This window comes from Myxocyprinus asiaticus, chromosome 7 (genome assembly GCF_019703515.2).
Source record: "Myxocyprinus asiaticus isolate MX2 ecotype Aquarium Trade chromosome 7, UBuf_Myxa_2, whole genome shotgun sequence".
NCBI classification, from domain to species: domain Eukaryota; kingdom Metazoa; phylum Chordata; class Actinopteri; order Cypriniformes; family Catostomidae; genus Myxocyprinus; species Myxocyprinus asiaticus.
This window is the reverse complement of record NC_059350.1, coordinates 24,240,000-24,265,733: the sequence shown is the minus strand read 5'-3', so window position 1 is coordinate 24,265,733 and position 25,734 is coordinate 24,240,000. Positions and strand designations below refer to the sequence as shown.

Here is a 25,734-nt window from a genome sequence, read left to right as displayed (position 1 = left end):
AAAGATGGCAGCAGTGCCAAGCGTCTCTCACTAACGCTTGTTAGTTTTAAATGGACGACACAACTGGAATGTTTACCATACAATGTTTTACATGAAGATACATGATAGACCTTATTCAGAGTAGCGCAGGGATGAAAACGAGGCTGTGAGGGATAGACTAACAGTTTCTGAATACGGTTCATGGCCATTAATGAGGTAAACAGGTTGAGTAAAATTTATCTTCATTTCACTACTTTCAATATTGATACCCTCAAAATAATTTAAAAAAAATCCAATGTTATTACCAATAAGTTCTTTTGGGTTTAGCCATGAAAGGAGCAATCCACAGAGAACTTTAAACAGTAGGCTATCTTCTCCACTGACTGAACAGCTGCTGCGCGCGGTGCACCTGATCCCGAGCGTCTCACGGGCGCATCCTCTGTCCAATAGCAGTCCGCGTCTCTCCGCAGGCCCCGCCCATACGCGCTGATTGAAGTTTCATTATTTGCATCAAGCGCCGCGCTCATCCACTTTTACTTTCACGCTCTTCAGCAGAACATATTTCTTTCAGTTCGCCAAGATGTTCAGTTCGCTCACCGGTTTGTGCATTGGGATTACAGTGTTATTAAACAGCGGATTTGTGGTTATGAGAAGGCAGGACTCGTCCGGGGCTCTTGGCAGTATTTTCCGTACGAGGTGCGCCGCCAGGTGCCTGAGCCTCCACAGCACGCGCATCGCTCTCTCTCCAAAACATTTCCAGGTAAAGAATACAAAGTTGACAAGTCAATATTGATAATATATAAATGTAGTGAATAAGACAGGTCAGTTATACATAAAGAAGTACTTACCCTGCCTTGTTAAGTTACTTTTTATGTACAACAATACTAATATTACCACTAATAATAACGGTTAGAGAAGTTATGCTATGCTATTGGTTCAATTTTAGAAACTCCAAAGAGACCATTCAAACACGTTATCTCATGTCTAAAGGATAGAGTAATCTGTGTGCAAGTGTAACATCACTCTATACCTTATCAGTTCCAATAAAGCCACTTTTTTCAGTTATATAACTCTATTTGAAGAGCTATACCTCTGCCCTTTTATTTTACAAACCAACACAAGGAAACTCACTCACCAGCTCATCCATTTGAATTCCTAACCATTCACTCAGGGGAGTTCTGACAGTCTACAGTATAAACAAACATGTACTGTATAGAATTGGAAAACTGGTGACACAGCTGTACAAATCTCTGCTAGTATGAATTTTAACACTGCAATTTGGGTTTTCATTAGAAGTTTAAAGTTACTTGCCTCTCTGTTTATGGTGGTTATGACATTGGGAGGGTGTGTGTAGTGTAAGAAGGGTGTGTGAGTGTGTGTATGACTTTTAAGTTTTTGCATGTGCACATATGAATGTGTGTGTTGGAGATCTTTGTGTGTGTGTCTGCACTTTTTTTCCACTTCCAACAAACTCCCTTGTTACTGTGATTATATTCATCCTCATGTCCTTCCTGATCTTTATCGTGAGTTTGTACTGCCATCGGACCCAGGAGCAAACAGTTAGATGGCAAAATTCATTTACTATTCCTTCCCAAAGATTTAGTACTGAATCATGGAGAAATTCTTTAACATTGTGCCTGTAGGCTACTGTTCAGTGTATACTATTAAAAAGCCATTCCGTAATTAGCAAGTGTTACAGGGAATACTCGGCTTCAACAATACATTTTATTTTGTTATTGCTACGTGCATGTTATGCCACGATAACAACTTAAAGATGACAAATGTAATGTTTCTACATGAGCAAACAAATGCCACTTACTGTAAAGAGCCCATGCCTGTGAATATACTGACCTTTAAGTGACAGCCGCTTCCCTTCAAAAAACCCTTAGAAAAGCTGTCCAGATCTATATAGCCATTCAAATTAAATCCTATCTTCAAATGCCCTGTATGCTCATCACAGTGACAGGCTTGTTGTAATCTGGGACAGACATCAGCGCAGAGGAAAGCAATGCACATCAGTCTCTGTTATCAAACGCTTTATTTTTCGGCAAGCTGTCCATCTGGAGATGTTATCAAATTAGACAGTGCTCTAGAAGCTCCTCATTGTCTCAGTACCGCTTCCACAAAGGGTTCAAAGCGTTCCGGAGTTTTTGGACTCAAACAGCTAGTGTTCCCGAACAGCTGCCTTCATTTTGCTGTCTGTGCAGGGGCTAAATTTGAGTGAATGCCTTTCATATCTGATGATCATTGTCTTCGAGTCCACATCCCTAAAGCCCACTTACGCTGTCTCCCAAGGGGGGAAGCCATTTTGGCAATTATCCCCCTTCCTCTCATATCAAATGTAGACCAGGGTCATGGGTTAATTTAAACGGGTTAAGCTGAATGTCAAGTTATACTGTGTTGTGGCATAACATCAAACTATCAGGAGCTATCACTGATGATTAATGATTACCGGTATTTAGCGAGCATTTGATGTGGTTCAGAGAATGTCAGATGTGTTGGTGTTATGCAGCCAGTTATGCTGAAAAACACAAATCTTTCAGTTGTCTCAATATCCGGTATGACTGCCATTGTTTGGTTATTTGATCATCAGTCATTGCTTCACTTTATCTTAACCTGTTTTTTTTCTTCTCCCAGTAAACGATAGTCAGGCTTTTAACAGACTTCAAAGAGAGAAGTATTCTATACATATATAAAATAAAGGAAAAATAATTGTAAACAAATTTCACCAACAGGATCACAGGGTAAATCGGAATGCTGCTTCCGAATATTAATGAACCCTGAAATTGAACTTATTCTACTGAATTACTGACTATAGTGTCATACCCCTTCAGACATTTTTGAATCAATTAAAATGTGTTCACATTTCCCTATGGTGCTACTGATGGTGCATTGCGTGCACAATCTCTGCAACATGCATTCTGGTCCCATGGAAACCAAGAAGTAACTGCATTCACATAAACAATGGTGAGCAAGATTCAGAGGTTGCATTTTCTCTGTAAAATTACATTTGTATGCTTCTTGGGTTAGCTGATAGGGTTAATAATATATGCAAACCTGCTGAATCTATTACATCATTTACAACTTAAAATACAGCAACTGTTTATGCCACCAACCCCCTTGGACATTTCTTCTGGAAACTGGTCAACAACACTTCCAGCTTCACAGAAATCACAGACTGATTTCAGCACCAACACTTTCTAACTCCAATTGCTATATTCACAGTGTGATTGGTCTGAATTTCACACATAACTTTAGTAAGTGAGAAATAGGTTTGTGTAGTTTAGACTTAAGCACGTTTAATGTGCACATGAACTAATCGTGCTTGTGCTGCAGGCTTTATTCATTGATACCACCACAGGCCAGAATGGATTTGTTTAGCTCTATTCCCCACAGTGGTGTAGTCGCAAGATCTGGCTGAGATAATATTGTGGTTTCTTTAGTATCCACACACCATGTGCAATAAAATATACAGTCTTTCTTAGTGCATCATAAAGGTTTTATCCATTTGCTATTGTGCTATTCAATACCCATGATTCTCAACACAACAAGACTGGCCAGGGGCTTTATCCTTCGTCTTTATCGTGTGGTCTGCCAACCAAATATGCTGCAAATAAGCTTAAAACAACTAGTGTCACCCAGATTCCAACGCTTTGACAATTCCTGACACGCAATGGAACATTCTGAGATCAGCTATGCTAACATGTTTTGTGGTTGCTGGTGCTGATGAGTGATGTCTGATGTTTCTGTACTCATGTACCCTGGCTAGTCATCTTAATAAGGGAGGGGATCTAGACTGACTGTTCTGGTATATTAGCAAATGTATTAACATTGCTGTAGTTAGATCTATGTTTTTAAATAGGAATATTGGGAAATATCTGTTAAAAGGCTCTCAGCTCAGTGAGGGTACATTAAAATAACGCAATTTAAATGAACCTTCCTGATGTGACTGGTGATAACAGAATTCTGACGTGCAATTCGATCTGTCTCTGTCTTCTGTCCGCAGAGTAATGGATCCCTTGGATGGTGTCAGAGCCATAAACAGTGTGCAAAGGTAATTTCTGTCAAAATTACACAGCATTTCACAGCAGCTTGACATAAAAAACAACACAGATCTGTCATACTAACATTGGTATGCCTGTGCAACTCCGTAACGACATCATACATCATCGTAAAAGCTACTGTAGGTGTCAGCTATTGCCTTGGACTATTATATCCGTGCTAGGTGGTTGTCGTACAGAAATGAGATTATGATTCACTAGCAAAGCTAGAGGTCGCATTAGTAATGAGACTGATACAAATAGAGCTGAAAGGCTGCATTTTTTTATATGTAATACATTATGCAGCCAGTGTTTTTCTTTTCTTTTCTACTTCAAGGCAAAATGCTAATTTCAGTAAAGAACTCAACCCACTTTTCTTAATGAGGACATTAACATGCTGTAGCAACCTAGTCATGAAATAACAATAATATGCTGGTAGCACAGAGGGAATAGAGCTGACATGTTGCCAATGCAGATTTTCCACACATTTCACTGTGGTATTATGTAAAGCTCCCTTTGATGTATTGTTCAAGATGAGGGCTGCTTTCCTTTGAATGCTCCATGCTTGCGTTCCTTTACATATCAACCAGCTATTACAATCTGCACAATGCTGCACAAAATACATTCACGATTGTACAGCTGGACGTTTTGAAATATTTAAAAACAGTTCATGATTGCGCTTATGTTATGGTTTAGCATCTAAGCAGACTTTTCATGGCTTGAGGGGCGGCTTTAAAGATTTGAGATATTTTATGCATTGATGTGTGTGTGCATATGGTTGGAAAGAGTGCTGCACGTGTTTTCATATCACCCTCTGGGTAAGTTCACTGCAGCCAGGGTTTTGACCTCTCTTCCACAATCCATGAAAACATTTGGCCAACTGGTTCATGGATTGTTCGGCATTCTCTAGAGAGTTTTCTCCTCTATTGGCTTCAAACAAGGACAATGGCTTTTTAAACTCTTTCTGTTCATTATACTGGATCCACGTTCAGTTAGATATCCAGAAGCTTAAGAACAATGGAGCTTTAAAACCCTGCGTATCAGTAATAATGGGGTTAGTTTAGTCATTATGCAGACACATTTGGATCAGCCTAACTTCATGGGTCCCTCATTTAATTGTTTCCTCAATTAGGAAATTAAAAGCTCTTTTACCAATTAGGAATTGTTTGCTCTAAGTACACAGAAATGTGTGTCAGTAATTTTCTGTTAAAATATGCCCCATGGGATTCTTGGCTTTGATACAGCTAGACTATTTATGAGTCTCTATATGGGATCTTTGTAAATAAGATTGAGTTCCTCGCATAACATCAGTGGTTTGCGCTGGAATTAAAGACCCCATTCATTCGTGTTGGTTCTCAAGCCGCATTCAGGTGAACATGCCTCTAAAAGTCACTAATTCTGTTTTGTGAAAATCCCACAACAAAGTGTTCATCTCTGATTAAAGAGCTGTATCATCAGCCACCGCATGCATAAAAGCATATGGAAGCCTTTGTTCTTCTGACCTTGTTTACTGTTAAGTCCCTAACTGGCATTTGCATTCTGTGTGTGTATATAAAAAATCATTGATACTCAGTTGCTTTAGAGTGTTTACAAGCTAGACTGATGCCCAAAAATGTCATCTCAGAATCTTGAGTCTAAACTGTCTTAGATGTTGTTCCTGCTCAGAAGATAATTAGCTACCAAAAGGACAGTTAACTAGGGGTGTGTCTTAATCTGCTCTCTTGTTTAGGAGTAAGCGCACTGCCCAGGGAGTCTGCCATTTCTTGGGCTTTCCCATTGACAAAATTATTCCAAATAGTGCACTGAAGTGTTTGCTGCCAGAAGTGTCCAGAAAGCACTGTAAAATCTACTGAGCATCGGCTGCTCACTATATTCACTTATTGGAAATGTTCGTTGTCATGTCTCTGAAGTTGTCAGAGGACTGCACAAGTGTACAGTAAATGTATGAGGACAAAGCATTATTTTTCATGTTTTAAAAAGAGATTTTGTTTGTAATTATCTTTCATTCCATGTGGATGAAAGGGAAATCAACCTGCAAACCTGTGTGTTCTGCAGTTTTTTAATGAAGCAGTGATATTTACACTGTCGGCCAAAACTTTGGAATAATGTACAGATTTTGCTGTTTTGGAAGGAAATTGGTACTTTAATTCACCAAAATGGCATTCAACTGATCACAAAGTATAGTCAGGACATTACTGATGTAAAAAACAGCACCATCACTGTTTGAAAAAAATCATTTTTGATCAAATCTAGACAGGGCTCATTTCCAGCAGCCGTCACTCCAACACCTTATCCTTGAGAAAATCACTTGCCATTATATCAAACACAGTTGAAAGCTATTTGGTTCATTAAATGAAGCTTAACATTGTCTGTGTGTTCATTTTTGATTTGCCACAGTATGCAACTGGCATGACTTAAGGTCAATATTAGGTCAAAAATGGCAAAAAAGAAACTGCTTTCTCTAGAAACTCAGGCAGTCATTGTTTTGAGGAATGAAGGCTACAATGCTTGAAATTGCCAAAAAACTGAAGATTTCATACAAAGGTGTACACTACAATCTTCAAAGACAAAGGACAACTGGCTCTAACAAGGACAGAAAGAGATGTGAAAGGCCAGCTAAATGAGGATAAGTACATCAGAGTCTCTAGTTTGAGAAATAGACGCCTCATATATCCTCAGCTGACAGCTTCATTGAATTCTACCCGCTCAAGACCAGTTTCATGTACAACAGTAAAGAGAAGACGCAGAGGTGCAGGCCTTATGGGAAGAATTGCAAAGAAAAAGCCACTTTTGAAACAGAAAACAAAAAGAAAAGGTTAGAGTTGGCAAAGAAACACAGACATTGAACAGATTATTGGAAAAGAGTGTTATGGATCTTAACCCCATTGAGCTTGTGTGGGATAAGCTAGACTGTAAGGTGAGCGAGAAGTGCCCGACAGGACAGCCACATCTATGGCAAGTGCTACAGGAAATGTGGGGTGAAATGTCACCTGAGTAGCTGCAAAGCAAAAGATTTTTTGATGAGAACTCTTTGAAATAGTTTTTTTGTTTTTTCAAATTGCAATAGTAGTTTTTCACGTTATTAATGTCCTGACTATACATTGTGATCAGTTGAATGCCACTTTGGTGAATAAAAGTACCAATTTCTTTCCATAAGAGCAAAATCTGTACATTATTCCAAAGTTTTGGCCACCAGTGTATATTGTAAGCATGTTGTACCTTGCTTTTTTATATTTGTTTAAAGGTGTATATATATATATATATATATATATATATATATATATATATATATATATATATATATATATATATATATATTAAAAAAATAATAATTCTGTCATAATTTACTAACCTTCATTTGTTCCAAACCCATATGACTTTCCAGGGCCTGAAATTCGGCACAGGATTGCGGGTATTGCACACAATTTTAATCATTTACTCAGGTTCCACATTCATAATGCGGGGAATTCCCACACACTTTTTTCACTTTAACATTTAGCTGAGAACTGGTAAACCAATCAATACAGATGATCAAATCAAATCAATAATCTTGTCTTTATATCAAACTGTAATTCCAGAATCTCTCAAATAAGTCAACTCTTCTTCGTCTTTCTCTCTGCCTCTTCCTCTCTTGTGCAGCAGCTAGTTGAGTTTAGTGTGAGCATGTGCAATAAGGGAGCACATTTTGTCACATATTTACTGAACTTAAGATGTAACTGATTAAAACACCTGTTAATTCGACATGCAAATGGCGTTGTACAGCATCTCTGTAAGCGAGCAATGCAATAAAACTAAACTATCGCTCCTGTTTGCAAAGCGGTCAACGTTGAAAGCACACAACGTGATGAAGCGATCTCTTTTTCCGCCTTATACAGGTGCATCTAAAAAAAATTGAATATCGTGGAAAAGTTCAAAAAGTGGAACTTTCATATATTCTAGATTCATTACACAGAAAGTGAAATATTTCAAGCCTTTTTTTGTTGAAATTTTGATGATTATGGTTTACAGCTCATGGAAATCAAAAATCCAGTATCTCAAAATATTAGAATAAAGAATTTATAATACAGAAATGTCGAACTTCTGAAAAGTATGTTAATTTATGCACTCAATACTTGGTCGGGGCTCCTTTTGCACAAATTACTGCAAATAATTATTGCTCAGTGCTCCAAAGGCCTCTTTTCAGATGAAAGTAAATTTTGCATTTAATTTGGAAATCAAGGTCCCAAAGTCTGAAGGTAGAGTGGAGAGGCACAGAATCCAAGTTACTTGAAGTCCAGTGTGCAGTTTCCACAGTCAGTGCTGATTTGGGGTGCCATGTCATCTGCTGGTGTTGGTCCACAGTGTTTTCTCAAGTCGAGAGTCAATGCAGCCGTCTACCAGGAGATTTTAGAGCACTTCATGCTTCCATCTGCTGACAAGCTTTATGGAGATGCTGATTTCCTTTTCCAGCAGGACTTGGCACCTGCCCACAGTGCCAAAACTACTAGTAACTGGTTTGCTGACCATGGTATTACTGTGCTTGATTGGCCAGAAACACCAGACCCAACAATACAGACGAGCTAAAGGCCGCTATCAAAGCACCCTGGGCTTTGATAACACCTCAGCAGTGCCACAGGCTGATTGCCTCCATGCCACGCTGCATTGATGCAGTAATTTGTGCAAAAGGAGCCCCGACCAAGTATTGAGTGCATAAATTAACATACTTTTCAGAAGGTCGACATTTCTGTATTATAAATCTTTATTCTAATATTTTGAGATACTGGATTTTTGATTTCCATGAGCTGTAAATCGTAATCATCAAGATTACAACAAAAAAAGGCTTGAAATATTTCACTTTATGTGTAATGAATCTAGAATATATGAAAGTTCCATTTTTTGAATTAAATTATGGAAAAACAAAAAACTTTTCCATGATATTCTAATTTTTTGAGATGCACCTGTATGTCTTGGCACACCCTCATAAGTCATAAATTACTCATAATACAGCACCTTTGACAAAAAAGGGGAGAAAAAGCAAAAATGCTTTGTGCAATGCTACCAGAATTATTTTTCTAATAATATATATAAATAATAATATAGTAATATAAATGGTAAAATACTATAATATTATAATATTCATAATTAGGGATGTAATGTGTCAAGGTTTCACAGTATACCACGGTTTTAAAAAGAGAGGGTTATCAAACCGTTGACATTTATAATTCACGGTATTGCATTCACGGTTTTACTTGATTTTTTTTTTCTTTTTTTTTTTTTCTAAAATCCAAGTAAAGAGATGAAAGTTTCCATTGTAAATATCAGTTAAATTAAGAGAGAATCGGCTACATTTACACAGCATCATATAAACTTGATCAAATAAATCTCTAACTTGCAACATCCTCCTGTTTCACTCAACCATCACTTCATTTTAAAAGCCACACTCCTGAACTTCATGGCTGTTCAAACGCACACACACCAAAGCACATGCTTTACACTCAAACAGATGAAAACATCAGTCATATGTAGAGATGGTAGAAGTGTTTTAAAGTGGCAAATTCAAAATATTTTGCCTTTACAAAGTACCTTATGCAAACAATTTAAACATTCTGGCCATCATAATTTTATTTTTCTAACAAATTCTATGTTTCATAACACTCATAATTAAAACATTTAGTCAGTGAACCGAATAATTAGTGTGAAGCATAGAGGGTTCAAATATAAACAGTTAATGAATAAATAAACAGTTAATGAATGAATAGAATACAAAAGCCATACTGTTTTACTCAGACTAAAAGCTGTTTATTTGTAAACAGCATAGAGTTACAAAGCATAGAGATCTGTATTTCCTGAGGTAATTTATTCTTCTTAAAGGAGCATGTCTGAATTTTGAGCGGATGAAGGTAAGTCGGGACTTGGGCGGCTGCTCCCAGGTCCTATTGCCTGCCGATTTTAACCTCTGTCAGTGCGACTTATACAAAGATGCAAATTATCAGTTTTTTTTCACTCTCTCTCTCTCTCTGAACAACGCGATTTTCACCAGGTGCGAGTTATATTCAGGTGTGACTTTATTTCCAGAAAATACGGTATATCATAAATAAATATTAAACTGCTAGTAATTTTAGCAAGGCATCTTAATACCGTGATACTGCAGTATTTTTTGTTATCATACCATGAACATTTCATACCATTACATCCCTATTCATAATATGAAAATATATTATTATCTGTCTTTAACATACATATTATATAAGCAAGGTTTTCTCAGGATTTCATCTGTTAACACACTGTAAAAAATGTTAACCCAGCACAAAAAAAAAAAAATCTTAGTACCAATTTCCCCTAGCTTTTTCTTGTTTACTCAACAGTTATACTGACTGAAAAAAAGCTGTCAGTTATGCAAAAATTATTTTGTTGAAGATTGTTAGTTTTCTTGAACTATTCTATAACAGAAATATTTAGTTGAGGTAACTTAAGATTGTTAGTTTCCTTGAGCAGCACAGCTATTCTATAACAAAAAATATTTTGTTAATGTAACTTAAGATTGTTCATTTTCTTGAGCAGCACAACTATTCTATAACAAAAAATATTTTGTTGAGGTAACTTAAGATTTTTAGTTTTCTTGAGAGGTGCAACTATGCCATAACACAACGTTTTAAGTTGAGCCAATTCAGATTTATTTTTGTTTAGAAAAACATTTCTGAAGTTGAGTGAACAAAAAAAAAAAGCTATTGGAAATTGGTACCAAGAAATATTATGTTTAAATTGGAAACTACAATAACATTGCCTTAGTCAAAAACTGAAAACAGTGAGACAATGTTTACAAAACATTGTTTCATAAACTAGTTTGATACAATGTTTTCAACACATTATTTCAAAAACCTGTTAAAGGCATGAGGATCAGGATTTCTCTTAAAGGAATTGTTCACCCAAAAATTATAATTCTCTCATCATTTACTCCCTTATGATGTCTCAAACTTGTATGAATTTCTTTTTTCTGCAGGATGCACACAAAGATAGTTTCATAGATTTACGATGTTTAAATCCATTCAATGCAAGTCAATGGGGTTCAAAACATTCAAGATCCAAAAAGTATACAATGGAAATCCATAAGACTCCAGTGATTTAATCCATGTCTTCTGAAGCGATACGATTGGTTTTGGCTCAGAAACAGACCAAAATGTAACTAATTTTACACTATAAATCTTGACATCCAATCTTATCACTTCAGAAGACATGAATTAAACAACTCAAGTGTTGGATCCCTTTGATTTTGACTGTATCGATATAAATACATCAGACATCTATGAAAATATATTTGTGTTCTGCCAAAAAAAAAAAAAAAAAGTCATACGAGTTTGAGACAGCATAAGGGTGAGTAAATGATGAGAAAATGATCATTTTTGGGTTAACAATTCCCTTTAAATATTTCCCACAGGTGAACCAACCCACAAAACGCTGTTACTTTAAATAAAACATCCTGTGATACAAGATGTTTTTAAATCGCATAATTTTAAGCAAAAATTATTTAAAAGAATAGTTCACCAAAAAATTACATTTCTCTCATGATTTACTCACCTTTAAGCCATCCCAGATGTGGATGTCTTTTCTTCTTCAGCAGAACTGAAACGAAGATTTTTATAAGCACATTTCAGCTCTTTTTGTCCATATAATGCAAGTTATTTGGTGCCATCAGGCTGCTGGCTACTTGATGGTCCAAAAGGCATATTTAGGCAACATAAAAGTAATCCACACAACTCCAGTCAATCAGTTAATGTCTTCTGAAGCAAATCGATAGGTTTGTGTAAACAAATAAAAATGATAATTAAAACTTTAATAACTTTTAAAAATGCTTCCTGCTAGCAGTCGATACATCACGTCGTGTGACATAAGTGCGAAGACGCATTCATGCGTAAAGTCTTAAGTGCGCGCTTTGTTTACAACAGAGGAATGAACATCACGTGAGAGTTAGGTAATTTCAAACTGCGGTGGGCGGAAGCAATGATTTAAAGTAAAAAAAGTTTTAATTATCGATTTGTTTCTTACACAAACCTATCGATTTGCTTCAGAAGACATTAATTGATCGATTGGAGTTGTGTGGATTACTTTTATGCTACCTAAATATGCCTTTTGATCTGTCAAACAGCCAGCAGCCTGATGGTACCCATTCACTTTCATTGTATGAACAAAAAGAGCTGAAATGTGCTTATAAAAATCTACATTTCGGTTCTGCTGAAGAAGGAAGGACACACATCTGGGATGGCTTAAAACGTAAATTTTTGTATGAACTAATCCTTTAAGACTACGCTATTCAAATAAAACATTGCAGTTAAAAATGTTTTCACAAAACACTGCCACAATTGAATATAAAACATTGTTTGACAGAACAGCAGCATGTAGGAGGAACACAAATCTGTGTTTCCCTTTTAAAATTATAAGGATGGTCTATATCCATGATTATGTATGACTGACCATTTGTATTGTATCTCTAAAAGTAAGGGACTGAACTATGTTGGTGCACTTTTCTCCCTATCCCACAAAGATGCAAATGTGCATTGAGAAGTCCAGAGAGTACTATGAAAGCCATGGGAAAGTAAGATAGGTTCTCCATGAACACAGTTACCTCCAGAATGATGGCAAAGTTTAGACATGTCTGCTTCGCTGCCTGTAAGAGGTCGTCCTCCATCACTTCAAGATGTTCAGTTTCCATCCTCTGGTTTCCTAAGAATTATATAATTTAATGAGAAATGTTTGTGCATGGTTGTGTAAATATAAAATCAATACTGAAATACACTCATGCAAACAAAACATGGCCTAACATTGTGTGCTAACCTGAAGCTTACCCATCTTAAACACTCAAGGAAAATAGACACATGGAAACCATGTGCGCTCACTAAATATAACTGCACATTTGTTAATAAAAATTGTGATCAATGAAAAATTGGCATGAACTTTCAAACATGTAAACACATTTTGTAGACAAAAAGAAGAAATATTACAAAAATACATAGAAGAGGTCAATGTCTTTCAGTAAACTAACCTGTGAGTTTGTAGACATTTATAGGTTTTCTAAATTAACAAGCATTAAAGGGCTTTCAAAATAAAATAAAATAAATTTGCTTCATGGTCCCTGAGGTACAATGGGAGTCCCTGTAAAGCTGTAGTAAATCTTTGAGATAGGATGTCTGTTGTCTGTAGAAGAAGAAAATAAATCATTTCAATCATCATCTGTATGATTCCTCACAAATCATAACAATAATCATTAAATATATTAGGGATGGCCAAAAGGTCAGAAATTAAGGGTGGCTCAGGGCATAAATGCCACCAAAGGTGACAAAAAATGACAGTAAAATTAAAAATGTGGAATGAGTTCCTTCGCTTTTCTTAATTGTAACATCTCGGGGGCCTGGGTAGCTCAGTGGTAAAGACACTGGCTACCACCCCTGGAGTTCACTAGTTCGAATCCCAGGGTGTGCTGAGTGACTCCAGCCAGGTCTCCTAAGCAACCAAATTGGCCCGGTTGCTAGGGAGGGTAGAGTCACATGGGGTAACCTCCTCATGATCGCTATAATGTGGTTCGTTCTCGGTGGGGCGCGTGGTGAGTTGAGCGTGGATGCCATGGTGGATGGCGTGAAGCCTCCACACGTGCTATGTATCCGTGGCAACGCGCTTAACAAGCCACGTGATAAGATGTGCGGGTTGATGATCTCAGATGCAGAGGCAACTGGGATTCGTCCTTCGCCAACCAGACTGAGGCCAATCACTTCGTGACCACATTGGGGACGAAAAAGCACACTGGGAATTGGCCATTCCAAATTGGGAGAAAAAATAAATAAAATTTGTAACATCTCATGTAGTTCATATTGTATTCAAGGCAGTTATACATATAACATAAAATATTGATGTTGAGATTATGTTGATTTCATTTTATGGGTTAGAGGTAATATATTCAAAATATACTAAAAATACTTATTCAAAAGATTTACAGATAACAACTCATTCTATAGTATTCATAAGTTTAGGAACCATACCTGCTCATCAAGTTTGTCCTGGATAAGTTTCATCTTATCTACAAGGACTTTACTCTTTGCACGATATATTTTGATGAGGGTGTTGCTATGTTCGTTAAGAGATGTCATAATGACTGTTTTGAGGTCCACACATGTAATTCTTTTGAACTCAGGACAGACCTGAGGGAGTGAAAGAGAAATTAATCTAAGTCTATAAACTTACTTAATGTATAGACGATTCATGTAGCTTATTTGCTCCTCCAAAAAGGTCACTGCTTATTGACAATTTATTTTCTGCTAAAAGAGAATGTTTTTTGTATGTGTGTGTGTGTGTGTGTGTTCAGTATAGAACTGTTCAGCCATGATGTCAATTTGTAGGCAAACCCGGAAGTCTAATCCGCCATGAGTTCACTCTGGATTTTCCTATGGGTTTTTATAATGGGATTTTTGAACTAGTGTAAAATAAGGTCTGTGGTAAACATTGTCAAACTGTAATATCTATAAAGTCTTAGAGTGACTATTGTATAGTTTGATTAAATAAATTGTGTATAAAAATCAAATAATTAAATAATAATTGTATTTAGAACCCCTGTGAGCAAGCTGAAGGCAACTGTGGCAAGGAACACAAAACTCCATAAGATACATGGACGTTTTCTACCTTGAGATACATGGACGTTTTTATTTTACAACATAAATTACACACCGTCATACCTTAAATGTGAATTTTGAAGCCGCCGTATGTTTTAAAAAAAACATGTTTAATTCAATACGACTTCAAAATTCATGTTTGCGGTATGACGGTGTGTAATTTATGTTGTAGAACAAAATGTCCATGTTTCGTCAAGTAATGTTTACCACAGACCTTATTTTACACTAGTTCAAAAACCCCATTATAGGAAAATCCAGAGGAAACCCATAGTGAATTCTCTTCGGGTTTTTTGGCCTAAAAGCTGAACAGCTCTATTGTCAAATTCATGTTCCTTTTCTTGACTTCAAGCTCAATCTGGTCCCTTTCATGCTCCAGTGCAGCAGCATCCACACCAACAGGATGGTCTGGAAGAAAATTGATTGGCAGATGAGTTTTCAACACAACTGGTGTATTAAAAGTGCAGACACAGCAATGATACATGCCGGCCTAGGTGCCAGAACTTGAGCCTGTAGTGTCTCAGCAGCAGATTTTCACTGGGGCAGCTGTATTTTCAATACCTACAGTACACTGCATGAAAAATGCTCTCAAGGTAGATCTGTATGAGAAAATACACAAATGTGAATGGTCAGGTTAATCAGCGGCCAAAAATTAATTAACAATAAAACAGACAATTACTTTAATTCCTACATTTAAAAGAAAGACTGCAGCACAGTTACAAAATGCCCCAATTATCATTGATCCTTATCTCAGCCCATTCAATAAAGCAATCCAACAATGGTTGGGTAATTCATCAAAATTCAACATTTTATATCCACTAATGTTTTAACTAATAAACATTTAATACTTGGCAATCAGTAGGCCACACTGTCGACCAAGTGCTCTTATACTGCACTATTTTTCAAGATCCCTATTATGATCATAAAAAGGACAAAGAAAGCATTTTTTAAACAGCTAACACATAAATTCAAGGCGAAAAAAGAAAGCACTCAGTACAGTATACATATAGAGACCCAGGCAATCTGGCTTACAATGCAACACAGGATATCCAAACACAATTTAGAAGTCCACCGCAGACAAGACAAATACTGCAATATTTAATGCAGTGAAACCACTTTTTTACTTCAGAACAGTGCAGCTCGATTTAAACATTGAGGAATGTGGATAACTTACAAAGAAATGCAATGGTGTCTGTAGTTTACTTAATAACTAACATATTAAGAAAAAGTGTCACTTAAAGAAAGAGCAATGATCAAACACACTCACCATAAATATTCCTCTGGATTCTTGTTCACGTGCTGTCTCATCTTTGCTGAAAACTTTCAGTTCTTTCTCCCGCTTTACAAATTTGAAGTTGAGGTTGAACTCAAGGCATTCGCAACTGTCCCGACTGGGGGCGTGGTTTAGCACAAAAGAAAATTATGTCCTCGCTCTCCGGAATATAAAAATATGCAGTTTTTTTTGTGTGTTTTTTATGTATAATTTTGTTAAATATAACAATTCATTTCTGTTGTGCAGCAGCTCTGTTCTTTATGTACTGTGAATTGATGAAAGTTCACTCAGAGGCTGTTAACGCAACTTCACAGTAAAGGTCTTCCTGCAGATTTGCGTTATTTTTGTTGTTCTTATTATTATTGTACATTTGTAAGATTTTTTTCAATTGTATAAAAATTATAAAGCAATTAACAATTATACAGTTGCAGCAAAAGCTGAATTCTTTTGGAAATGTGTTATGCACAGTAGGCACGTTTTTTAAGTGTACAAATCCCCCAAAAACACAAAGTTTCTCTTCACTGTCCTAGTAAATAAGTGGTTAGATTTTCATCCAAAACTGGGATTTACTTTCTCCAATGGGAGGGCAGTTCCTCCCTTACTGAAACTATTTGCAGGAATAGTTAATAAGATTGACTTAACTCAAATTAATAAGTTTGTAGAGGTTTTGTTGAATGAAATTTCAAAGCATTGTTCGCAAAACACATCTTTTTAATTTTATGATGAAAATCTTTGGTTAGGTTGAATAAATGTATTAATAGTAGTTGTACTGACTTTTTCATGGATTTTTGCTCAACCAACACAATGAAAACAGTCATTCAAACTTTTTTCAAGTTGGGTTTTTTAGTGCATGTTCAATGCATTTTTTCAAAATTAAACTGCCATTTTTAATGCAACTGGTGAGTATTGACTTGTTCTCTTAAAGTTATAGTTCACCCAAAAATGAAAATGTGGTCATCACTTACTTGCCTTCGTGTTGTTGCAAGCCTGTAATATTTTCCTTATTCCATGGAACTCCAAAATAGATGTTAGGGAGGATGTTAGTTTCAGTCACCATTCACTTTCATTGTATGAAAGAAAAAAAAAAAAAAGGTTGCAGTGAACGGTGACTAAATTTCTGCTAAAATCTCCTTTTGTGTTCCACAATAAGCTACATACTTTGAAAAAACATTTCATCTGAATAAAACTATATGTAAGAATTGAGAAAGTATTACAAGTCTTTCAAAAGCATACAATTGGTTTTGGTGAGAAACAACACAAAATTTAATTCATTTTCAGCTAAAATCTTGGCATACGCTTCATGTTCATGAGTGCATGAGAGAAGTTCATTCACAGTGTCACATGTGTTCAGATGGACTGGGATATTTATTAAAGCATCTTCTTTTGTGTTTCACATAAGAAGAGAGTCATATGGGTTTGGAAACTAAATGAGGGTGAGTGAATTATGACAGAATTTTAATATTTGGATGAACTGTTCTTTTAATGTCATCATGTATGTATTGTACATACAGTGCAAGTAGAAAGAAATTCAGACCCCTTCATTTTTTTCAAATTTTTTTATGTTGAAGCCTTATGCTAAAATGCTTTAAATCATCAATATACACTCCATACCCCATAATGACAAAGCAAAAACCTGATTTTTGATAACTGCAAATTTATTAAAAAGAAAAAACTGAAATATCACATTGACATAAGTATTCAGACCCTTTGTTATGACATTTCTCTGGATCATCTTTGAGATGTCTCTACACTTTGACTGGACTGGACCTGAGGCAAATTCAATTGATTGGACATGATTTGGAAAGGCACACACCTGTCTATATAAGGTCTCACAGCTGAAAATGCATATCAGAGCAAAAACCAAGCCATGATGTCAAAGGAACTGCCTGCAGAGCTCAGAGACAGGATTGTGTTGAGGCACAGATCTGGGGAAGGCTACAGAAAATGTTTTGGCTGCATTGAAGGTTCCCAAGAGCACAGTGGCCTCCATAATTCTTAAATGGATTAAGTTTGGAACAACCAGGACTCTTCCTAGAGCTGGCCGCCCTGCCAAACAGAACAATCGTAGGAGAGGGGCCTAGGTAAGAGAGGTGACCAAGAATCCGATAGTCACTCTGGTTGAGCTCCAGAGATGATGTGTGGAGATGGGAGAAACTTGCAGAAGGACAACCATCACTGCAACACTCCTCCAATCTGGGCTTTATGGCAGAGTGGACAGACGGAAACCTCTCAGTGCAAGAAAGCAAAAAAGCACCTAAAGGACTCTCAGATTGTGAAAAACAAGATTATCTGGTCTGATGAAACAAATGTTTGGCCTCAATTCCAAGTGCTATGTCTGGAGGAAACCAGGCACCACTCATCACCTGCACAATACCATCCCAACGGTGAAGCATGGTGGTGGTAGCATCATGCTGTGGGGATGTTTTTCAGTGGCAGGGACTGGGGGACTGGTCAGGGTTGAAGGAAGGATGAACGCAGCAAAATACAAAGATATCCTTAATGAAAACCTGGTTCAGAGCACTCAGGACTTCAGATTGGGCAGAAGTTTCATGTTCCAACAGGACAATGACCCTAAGCACACAGCCAAGACAATGCAAGAGTGGCTTAGGGACAGTTCTTTGAATGTCCTTGAGAGGCCCAGCCAGAGCCCCGGACTTGAACCCAATCGAACATCTCAGGAGAGGCCTGAAAATGGCTGTCCACCGATGATCCCCATTCAACCTGTTAGAGCTTGAAAGGATCTGCAGAAAACAATGGCAGAAAATTCCCAAATCCAGGTATGCAAAGCTTGTCGCATCATACCCTAAAAGACTTGAAGCTGTAATCGCTGCCAAAGGTGCTTCAACTAAGTACTGAGTTAATGGTCTGAATACTTATGTCAATGTGATATTTCAGTTTTTTCCTTTTAATACATTTGCAAACTCCAAATGTATGGTGTAGATTGATGTGAAAAAAATAAATAAAATAATTTAAAGCATTTTAGCATAAGTCTGCAACAACAAAATGTGAGAAAAAAAAAATGAAGAGGTCTGAATACTTTCTGAAGGCACTGTTTTTTTTTTTTTTTTTTTTTTTTTTGGCATATAGCGTTGCTGCTATATTTTAATGCTCAACCTCTTAATCATATCGCAGGTAATTGAGTCATCAGTGTCCTAGGGTTAAGTGGATCAAGGTCTATGCTAGTGTTTGAATATGTGTTTGTGATATAATGATTCACATCATAGGGTAATAGGGATGAGATGAGACACAGCCAATGCTTCTTGTTTAGGCCTCTGGCCTCAAATTGACAGTTAATCCAGTGGCCTCCTGTTGCACAGAAACTCATTTAGAATCATAATAACCATACTCATACAGCACTTAGCCAGCTCTTCACTGAAGAACTCTTTAAAGACATTAGCATGCTGTAAGTACATGCAGCAATTTCTCCATATCGAGGCACACTGCAAATGTTAAAGTACACAGACAGCCCTACCTAATCAAAGATCTGCTCTTGAATATTATTATACTCCCTCAGCAAGTGGCCTTTAGGCATTTCATATTCAAATGCCAGGGAAATAATTAGTGTGCCCTCACAATTCTCTTAGCCTCGAGTTTTATCGCTGTTTGAAATATTAGTGCTGTGGCACCACTGCAAGTTCAAAAACCGAGAGCGAAAGCCATTTTCATGACATGATGGGCAAGATTTCAATTACTCTAATAATTTGCTGAGGGTGGGAAAGTCAGTGTCTCATGGCAGACTAAACAAGGTCTGGAACCTCCTTAAAGCAAGTTCAATTTGTCCAAACGTTAGCCACAGACATGGGTGGGATTCTCGCATTCCACACTGCATTATCTGGGCATGGTTTTAAATATGAGTGAGATTGCTCTGCTCTACACCTGAAGCAAGCATTACTCCTTCTTATGGAGGGAGTGATCTCTCATTTTACCATTTTGTTCAGATTAAACAGATCTTATTTTTCATGTAATGGTAAAAAGTGCAGAACATGCATAACTAATCCTCGGTTTGTTTAGTTTCTTCAAGTGTGTGTAGTGCGAATGCATCTTAGCTGAACTGGAGCTAGCCCAAGGTTTCTTCCCAGCTCAATCTCCATGTCCTCAGCTCTTAAACAACCTTTATTTTGTAAGGTGGAAGGCAATGCTTGATTTGAGTCTGAAATGGGGCGGAAAACTAACTGGCGCTGGGGTACAATAAAGACACTGGGAGCAAGAGCTTTCATGGAGATTACAGGTTCCTCATGGAGTCGAGAAGAATGAAGTGGGTTTGGGACAATCTAAAAGGTGCCTTAAGAAAGGTGATCACTGCACTTTTGCAAGACTCAGCAGTAATTTATACTCAGCAATCCAGGATCAGAATACTTGAAGTGATTTATGGCCAAGATGTGTACTATGCTTTGTCCAGCAACATGCAATGCATCATGTAGGGCCGTTACACAAAGAAACTGGGCCATTGAGTGGGGTATTTAAGAGATTGATAAATGAGTTCTGAATGTGACGTGCCTCAAAACAAGCTATTGTTTACAATGGTAAAGGTTTAAGGGCGAGGCTGAATGAAAATATAGTCCATAAAGAGGCCAATGCATCTACTGTGACATAGTAGTTATGAATTATATTTGATACATTTATAAAGTGTTTGGATAGGAGGTGATTTGCATCTACTTAAGCATTCCACAAGAGAGAATTACCCAAAGAGAATTGAGCAGGGAGACATGGATGCATATCAAAAGACTACATCATACATCACCTGCCCTATCCTTCTGTACACCTACTGTATATGATGCTGAATAATAAATGTAATGCATGACACAATTTACGGTTCTCTTTAAGGGCATTAAAAGGTTCAATCAAAAAATTCAAATTCTGTATTCATAAATACTTGGGTTGACATGGTAATTTTCATTTATGGGTGAACTATCCCTTTAACAGATGCTTTAAACCTAATTAGTTCAGAATGTTAATAATTTATGTGGAACAATTGATTCATTTCAATTGTTTCATACTAATTTAAGTTTTTTCCACTTATTGCACAAAATAGCACGATTAGACTGTACCAATATTGTCAGTAATTTACTGCAGTTTTCAATCTGCTCGAAATGTCATTGTTTCATTTAATGTGTTGTTTTCATGATGGATGATTTTATGCGTATGAGAAACGAAAACAGGCAGAGCACAGTATTCTTTCAGCTGCACAGGCAACTCTGAGACAGTGTTTCGTGTGGTTAGAGCACACAAGCTCCAGGCGATCGCAGCAGGGCTCTGGCCGCTCTGAGCTCTATAAAACTGCCTCCTTTTCTGCCTCTAACTGCCCCTGTGCCTCTCCCATTTTAAATAGTTTCCGACAACTGCTCTGCTGTCTTTAAAAGTTGTGCGTTTTTACTGCCCTCCCAGATAAATGTGTTTCCCACTCTCATTCTTATTCAGAAACATTGCCCCAGGATAACCTCGACTCCCCCTCGTCTCAGTCACACACACACACACACACACACACACACACACACACACACACACTCACTCAAGCACACATGTATTAACAATTCACCCAGACACACACACACATTCCGTTTCCTCACCAACGGAAATGCGCCTCCACCTCATTCTTAGCAGTTTCCTCCTTATATTAAATACCTGGATTAACAAGCATTTTAACGCAAAACTCTTGGTCCCACTTTATTTTAGGTATCTTTAACTACTACAGTATGTACTTCTAGTTACATAAAAAAAAAATTAAGCATTTCAATATTTTTTTTTATTTTTTTTCAAAACAAAAGTCAAAGTCTTTTATTTACAGTAACACATATGCATGAAGTGCATAGGCAGTGATCTCTTGAAGGACTAAACTGTGCATATGTAAAAAAAGAACATAAAATGTAAACAGAATAATGAATATAGAAGAATATAATATGGAGATCACGTTAAAAGACCTTTATACAACATATGTGTAAGTGTGCACTGCTCCACACAATCAGAACAGAAAGCTGAGACTGCAGTGGGCCTAACATCTGTGTACCTCAGCAGATATCAATATTCGTCAGAGTAGGCTATGTTTTTCCAGTCTTTAACTGTCCAGTTTTAGTGAGCCTGTGCCCACTGCACCCTCAGCTTTCTGTTCTTGGTTGACAAAAGTGGAACTCGATGTGGTCTTCTACTTTTGTAGCCCATTCGCCTCAAGGTTTGATGTGTTGTGCATTCTGAGATGCTGTTCTATTCACTACAATTGTACTGAGGGGTTATCTGAGTTACTGTAGCCTTTCTGTCAGCTCGAACCAGTCTGGCCATTCTCTGTTGACCTCTCTCATCAACAAGGCGTTTCTGTCCGCAGAACTGCCGCTTACTGGATGTTTTTTGTTTTTGGCACCATTCTAAGTAAACTCTAGAGGCTGTCGTGTGTGAAAATCCCAGGAGATCAGCAGTTATAGAAATACTGAAACCAGCCTGTCTGGCACCAACAATCATGCCATGGTTGAAATCACTGAGATCATTTTTTTTTCCCTATTCTGATGGTTGATGTGAACATTAACTGAAGATCCTGACCCGTATCTGCATGATTTTATGCATTGCACTGCTGCCACACAATTGGCTGATAAGATAATCACATGAATAAGCAGGTGTACCTAATAAAGTTGTCGGTGAGTGTATATATACATGTGGAAACATATTTTTTCAACTTAGAAATATGATTAAATATGACTTAATCTGATTTAATTGTTACACCAGCAAAAGTCATTTTTAAAGGTAAGATCAATTAGAAATAACACCATAAGTTAGGTATATATGCAATTTACACAATGTACTTATTGTGTACATGTGTGCTGTTCTGCAAAACTCTCACAAGATTTACACTGCTGCTACTGAGAGGTTGGAGTAGGGGTAGGGTTAGGCATAGGCATAGGTTTAGGGTTAAGAGTAGGGTCAACAGTGCTATTACACATGTATTTACATGCTGGTACTCTACATGTTGGTACAATCTAATAACACATATATATGTGCACAATAATAAATACATTGTATCAAATGCTTATTTTTTTAGTACATAGTAGTTAAAGACACCTAATATAAAATAGGTCCAAACTCTCTAACTAGTGGCCACTGAAACTAATCTTTGCAGAATATTTCCCTTTGATGAAAATGTAGAAGATTCTTAATTTATCCCAATTTTTTTGGTAAAGATTGTACATTCCTGCAGATCTTAATCATGATCATCGGAGTAAAGGCAACTCCTAGATCAGCATATGAGGAATAAGATAGCATAATGTGTAATGTTCACACTCTCTCTCTCAGCGTGCTCATGCGGTGCAGTGTTTAGCCCCAGCACCATAGTGACCGCTGTGCCTCATCCTGGCATGAAATTGGAAATGTGAATTCCCCAGAGGCAGCCACAATCACTCATGCAGGAAGTGAAGTGTCAGTTCTAAGGAGCATATAAGATAAGAGATGGAGTGAAAGAGAAGCAGTGAGAGAAAGAGAGAGAGAGTCAGGTGTGGACAATGAAATGAGAGAATTTTGACGTGTGAGCAGAATGACATAGCTTGAAATATTGTAATGCTGAATGCAAATGTCAGTGATCACAAAGTGTTCCAAGGTACAGTGATCTCTCCACTGGCATTTCCAAGTTGTTAAAAAGGTATTACCAAAGACATCAAACTCCTACATATGATCAGATACAATACATTTAAAAAAAAAAAAAACAATTCTGATGAATGATTTACGCTCTAGAATAGTGTATGCTGTAGCTCTTCAGATCAGCAGCTGAATGCACCAAACTACTGAGAACAAACGTGTTTGGCTTTGACTTTGATTGTATGGAAAAATAATGAGAATTTTATACTCAAGTCATTCGAGACTATTTCATGATACTCAAACCTCTCCTGTCTGTTCACAGTGCCTGGAGCCATGCAAAGACTCCTGGGAGTTGAAAGACGGACCTTGTCGAGATTTATGTGAGGTACAGACCACAGCATTCTTAACAGATCTAGTCGTTTCTGGGATGTGTTCTCAACAAGCTTGAAAACTTTTTGATCCAAAATGGATTACCTTGGTGTTCTGGTTTTCCAAATATGTATTAATCCTCCATTGTCTTTCTTGACAGACTTGGCTACCATGTGAGTGGTCTGCCATTGTTCAAAATGATAATTTTCTGCTCTGAACTTCTTTTTTAAAAAGTCTGAGAATCTGTTTGAACATATTTGTACGGTCGTGAATCCTGTAATTGTGGCAGAATCATGGCTTTTTCTCTACATTTTAAAACATTTGGCCAAGTAACATTTAGCTTTCACTGTTTTAGGAACTTAAACAATAAATATTAGTTCTTTCATTTGCCAGCACTGATCAAGACCTTCATCCATCATTTTAAGACTTTTGTGCTCACAAATATAAATCAGCAGTTTATTCATTCACAACACATGTAACACAACACATCTTGTAATCGTCTTGTAATGAACATATGGCCAGAAACAAGCAGTCTTTCATTAGTAAGATATTAGATTTGTACAGATAATAGATATTATATTCTCAGTAAGTGCACATGCAGTGTTCCATAAATAAGTACATTTCATGGCTATTTAATCTACACCCATTACTAACAGGTGCATAAAATCAAGCATACAGCTATGCAATCTCCTTAGACAAACATTGTTATTAGAATGGGGCATACATTATCTGTTTAAGAATGGCATTTCCCCTGTGCACAGAATTAAGTTCAAGAAATGGTTTACAGAGTCTGGTGTGAAACAACTGGACTGGTATGCACAAAACGCAGACCTGAACATCTTTGGGATGAATTGGAACACCGATTGCAAGCCATTATCCATTAACATAAGTGCCTGAACACACTGATGCTCATGTCATGTGTCTGAATGAGAGAAATTCCCAGCACTCATGTTCCAACATCTAGAGAAAAGTTTTCCCAGAAAAGTAAAATCTATTATGGCAGCAAAGGGAGGACCAGCTCCTTATTAATCCCTATGGTTTGGAATTAAATGCTCAACAAACACAATGTTTGGGTGTGGTGTTCAGGTGTTTACATACTTTAGTGGAACAATCCAAAGACAAATAAATTACTTCTAAAATAATTGCTAGAATCTATGAGGTATGAGGCACAGGTCTTAAAAGGATGTCTAACCGTCTGTCCTGTACACCATTGCATCTCAGCACGCATTTCCCAAGCGTCATGGTGAGTGTGTGACGAGCTGTGAGTTCCTGCGATCAGTAATGGTGGTGAAACAGGGTGATTGCCCGGCGCCAGAGAAAGCCAGTGGGTTTGAAGCTGCGTGTGTGGAGGGATGTGAGGAAGACGGAGAGTGTTCAGCCCAGAAAAAGTGCTGCCCGAATGGTTGCGGACACACTTGCCAGACCCCCAAGAACCTCTACAGGGGTAAGACCTGCTACTGATGATACACAGATGGCTTAACAGAGTTAACAGAAATGTTTCAGGTTCAATACAAGTTAAGTTTAATAACAGCATTTGTGGCATAATATTGATTACCACTATTTTTTGTAATCTTTTTAGTATTTTTTTATTTTATTTTTTTATTTTTTTATAAAATGTATTTACAAAAAAAGTAATAATCTTGGTTACAGTAAGGCAATTACAATGGAAGTAAATGGGGCTAGTCCATAAATTTACCAGCATCACCAGATTACATTTATTAATAAGTGATTTTTTTATGATGATGCTTGCGTGTTGTGGCTATACTTATAAAATGGTGTGTATTTTAATGTTTATGGACTGGCCCCATTCACTTCCATTGTAAGTGCCTTACTGTATCTGCAATTTTTTATTTTTTGTAAATAAATGAGGGATAAGTCAATAATTTTT

At 37.1% G+C, this 25,734-nt stretch overlaps 1 protein-coding gene across 2 annotated transcripts in view; it reads left to right on the top strand.

Annotated features, from left to right (window-relative positions):
• The first annotated feature begins 476 nt into the window (after positions 1-476).
• Positions 477-25,734, top strand: part of anos1a (anosmin 1a) — a 35,168-nt gene continuing 9,910 nt past the window's right edge. The window contains exons 1-4 of one of the 2 annotated variants that reach the window (XM_051703591.1): positions 477-739; positions 3,986-4,033; positions 23,800-23,862; positions 25,068-25,290. In XM_051703591.1, coding sequence (XP_051559551.1) covers positions 560-739; positions 3,986-4,033; positions 23,800-23,862; positions 25,068-25,290 — 514 coding nt within the window. In that variant the 5' untranslated portion in view covers positions 477-559. The remainder of the gene's footprint in view (positions 740-3,985; positions 4,034-23,799; positions 23,863-25,067; positions 25,291-25,734) is intronic. The other variant, XM_051703589.1, reaches the window with a different exon arrangement.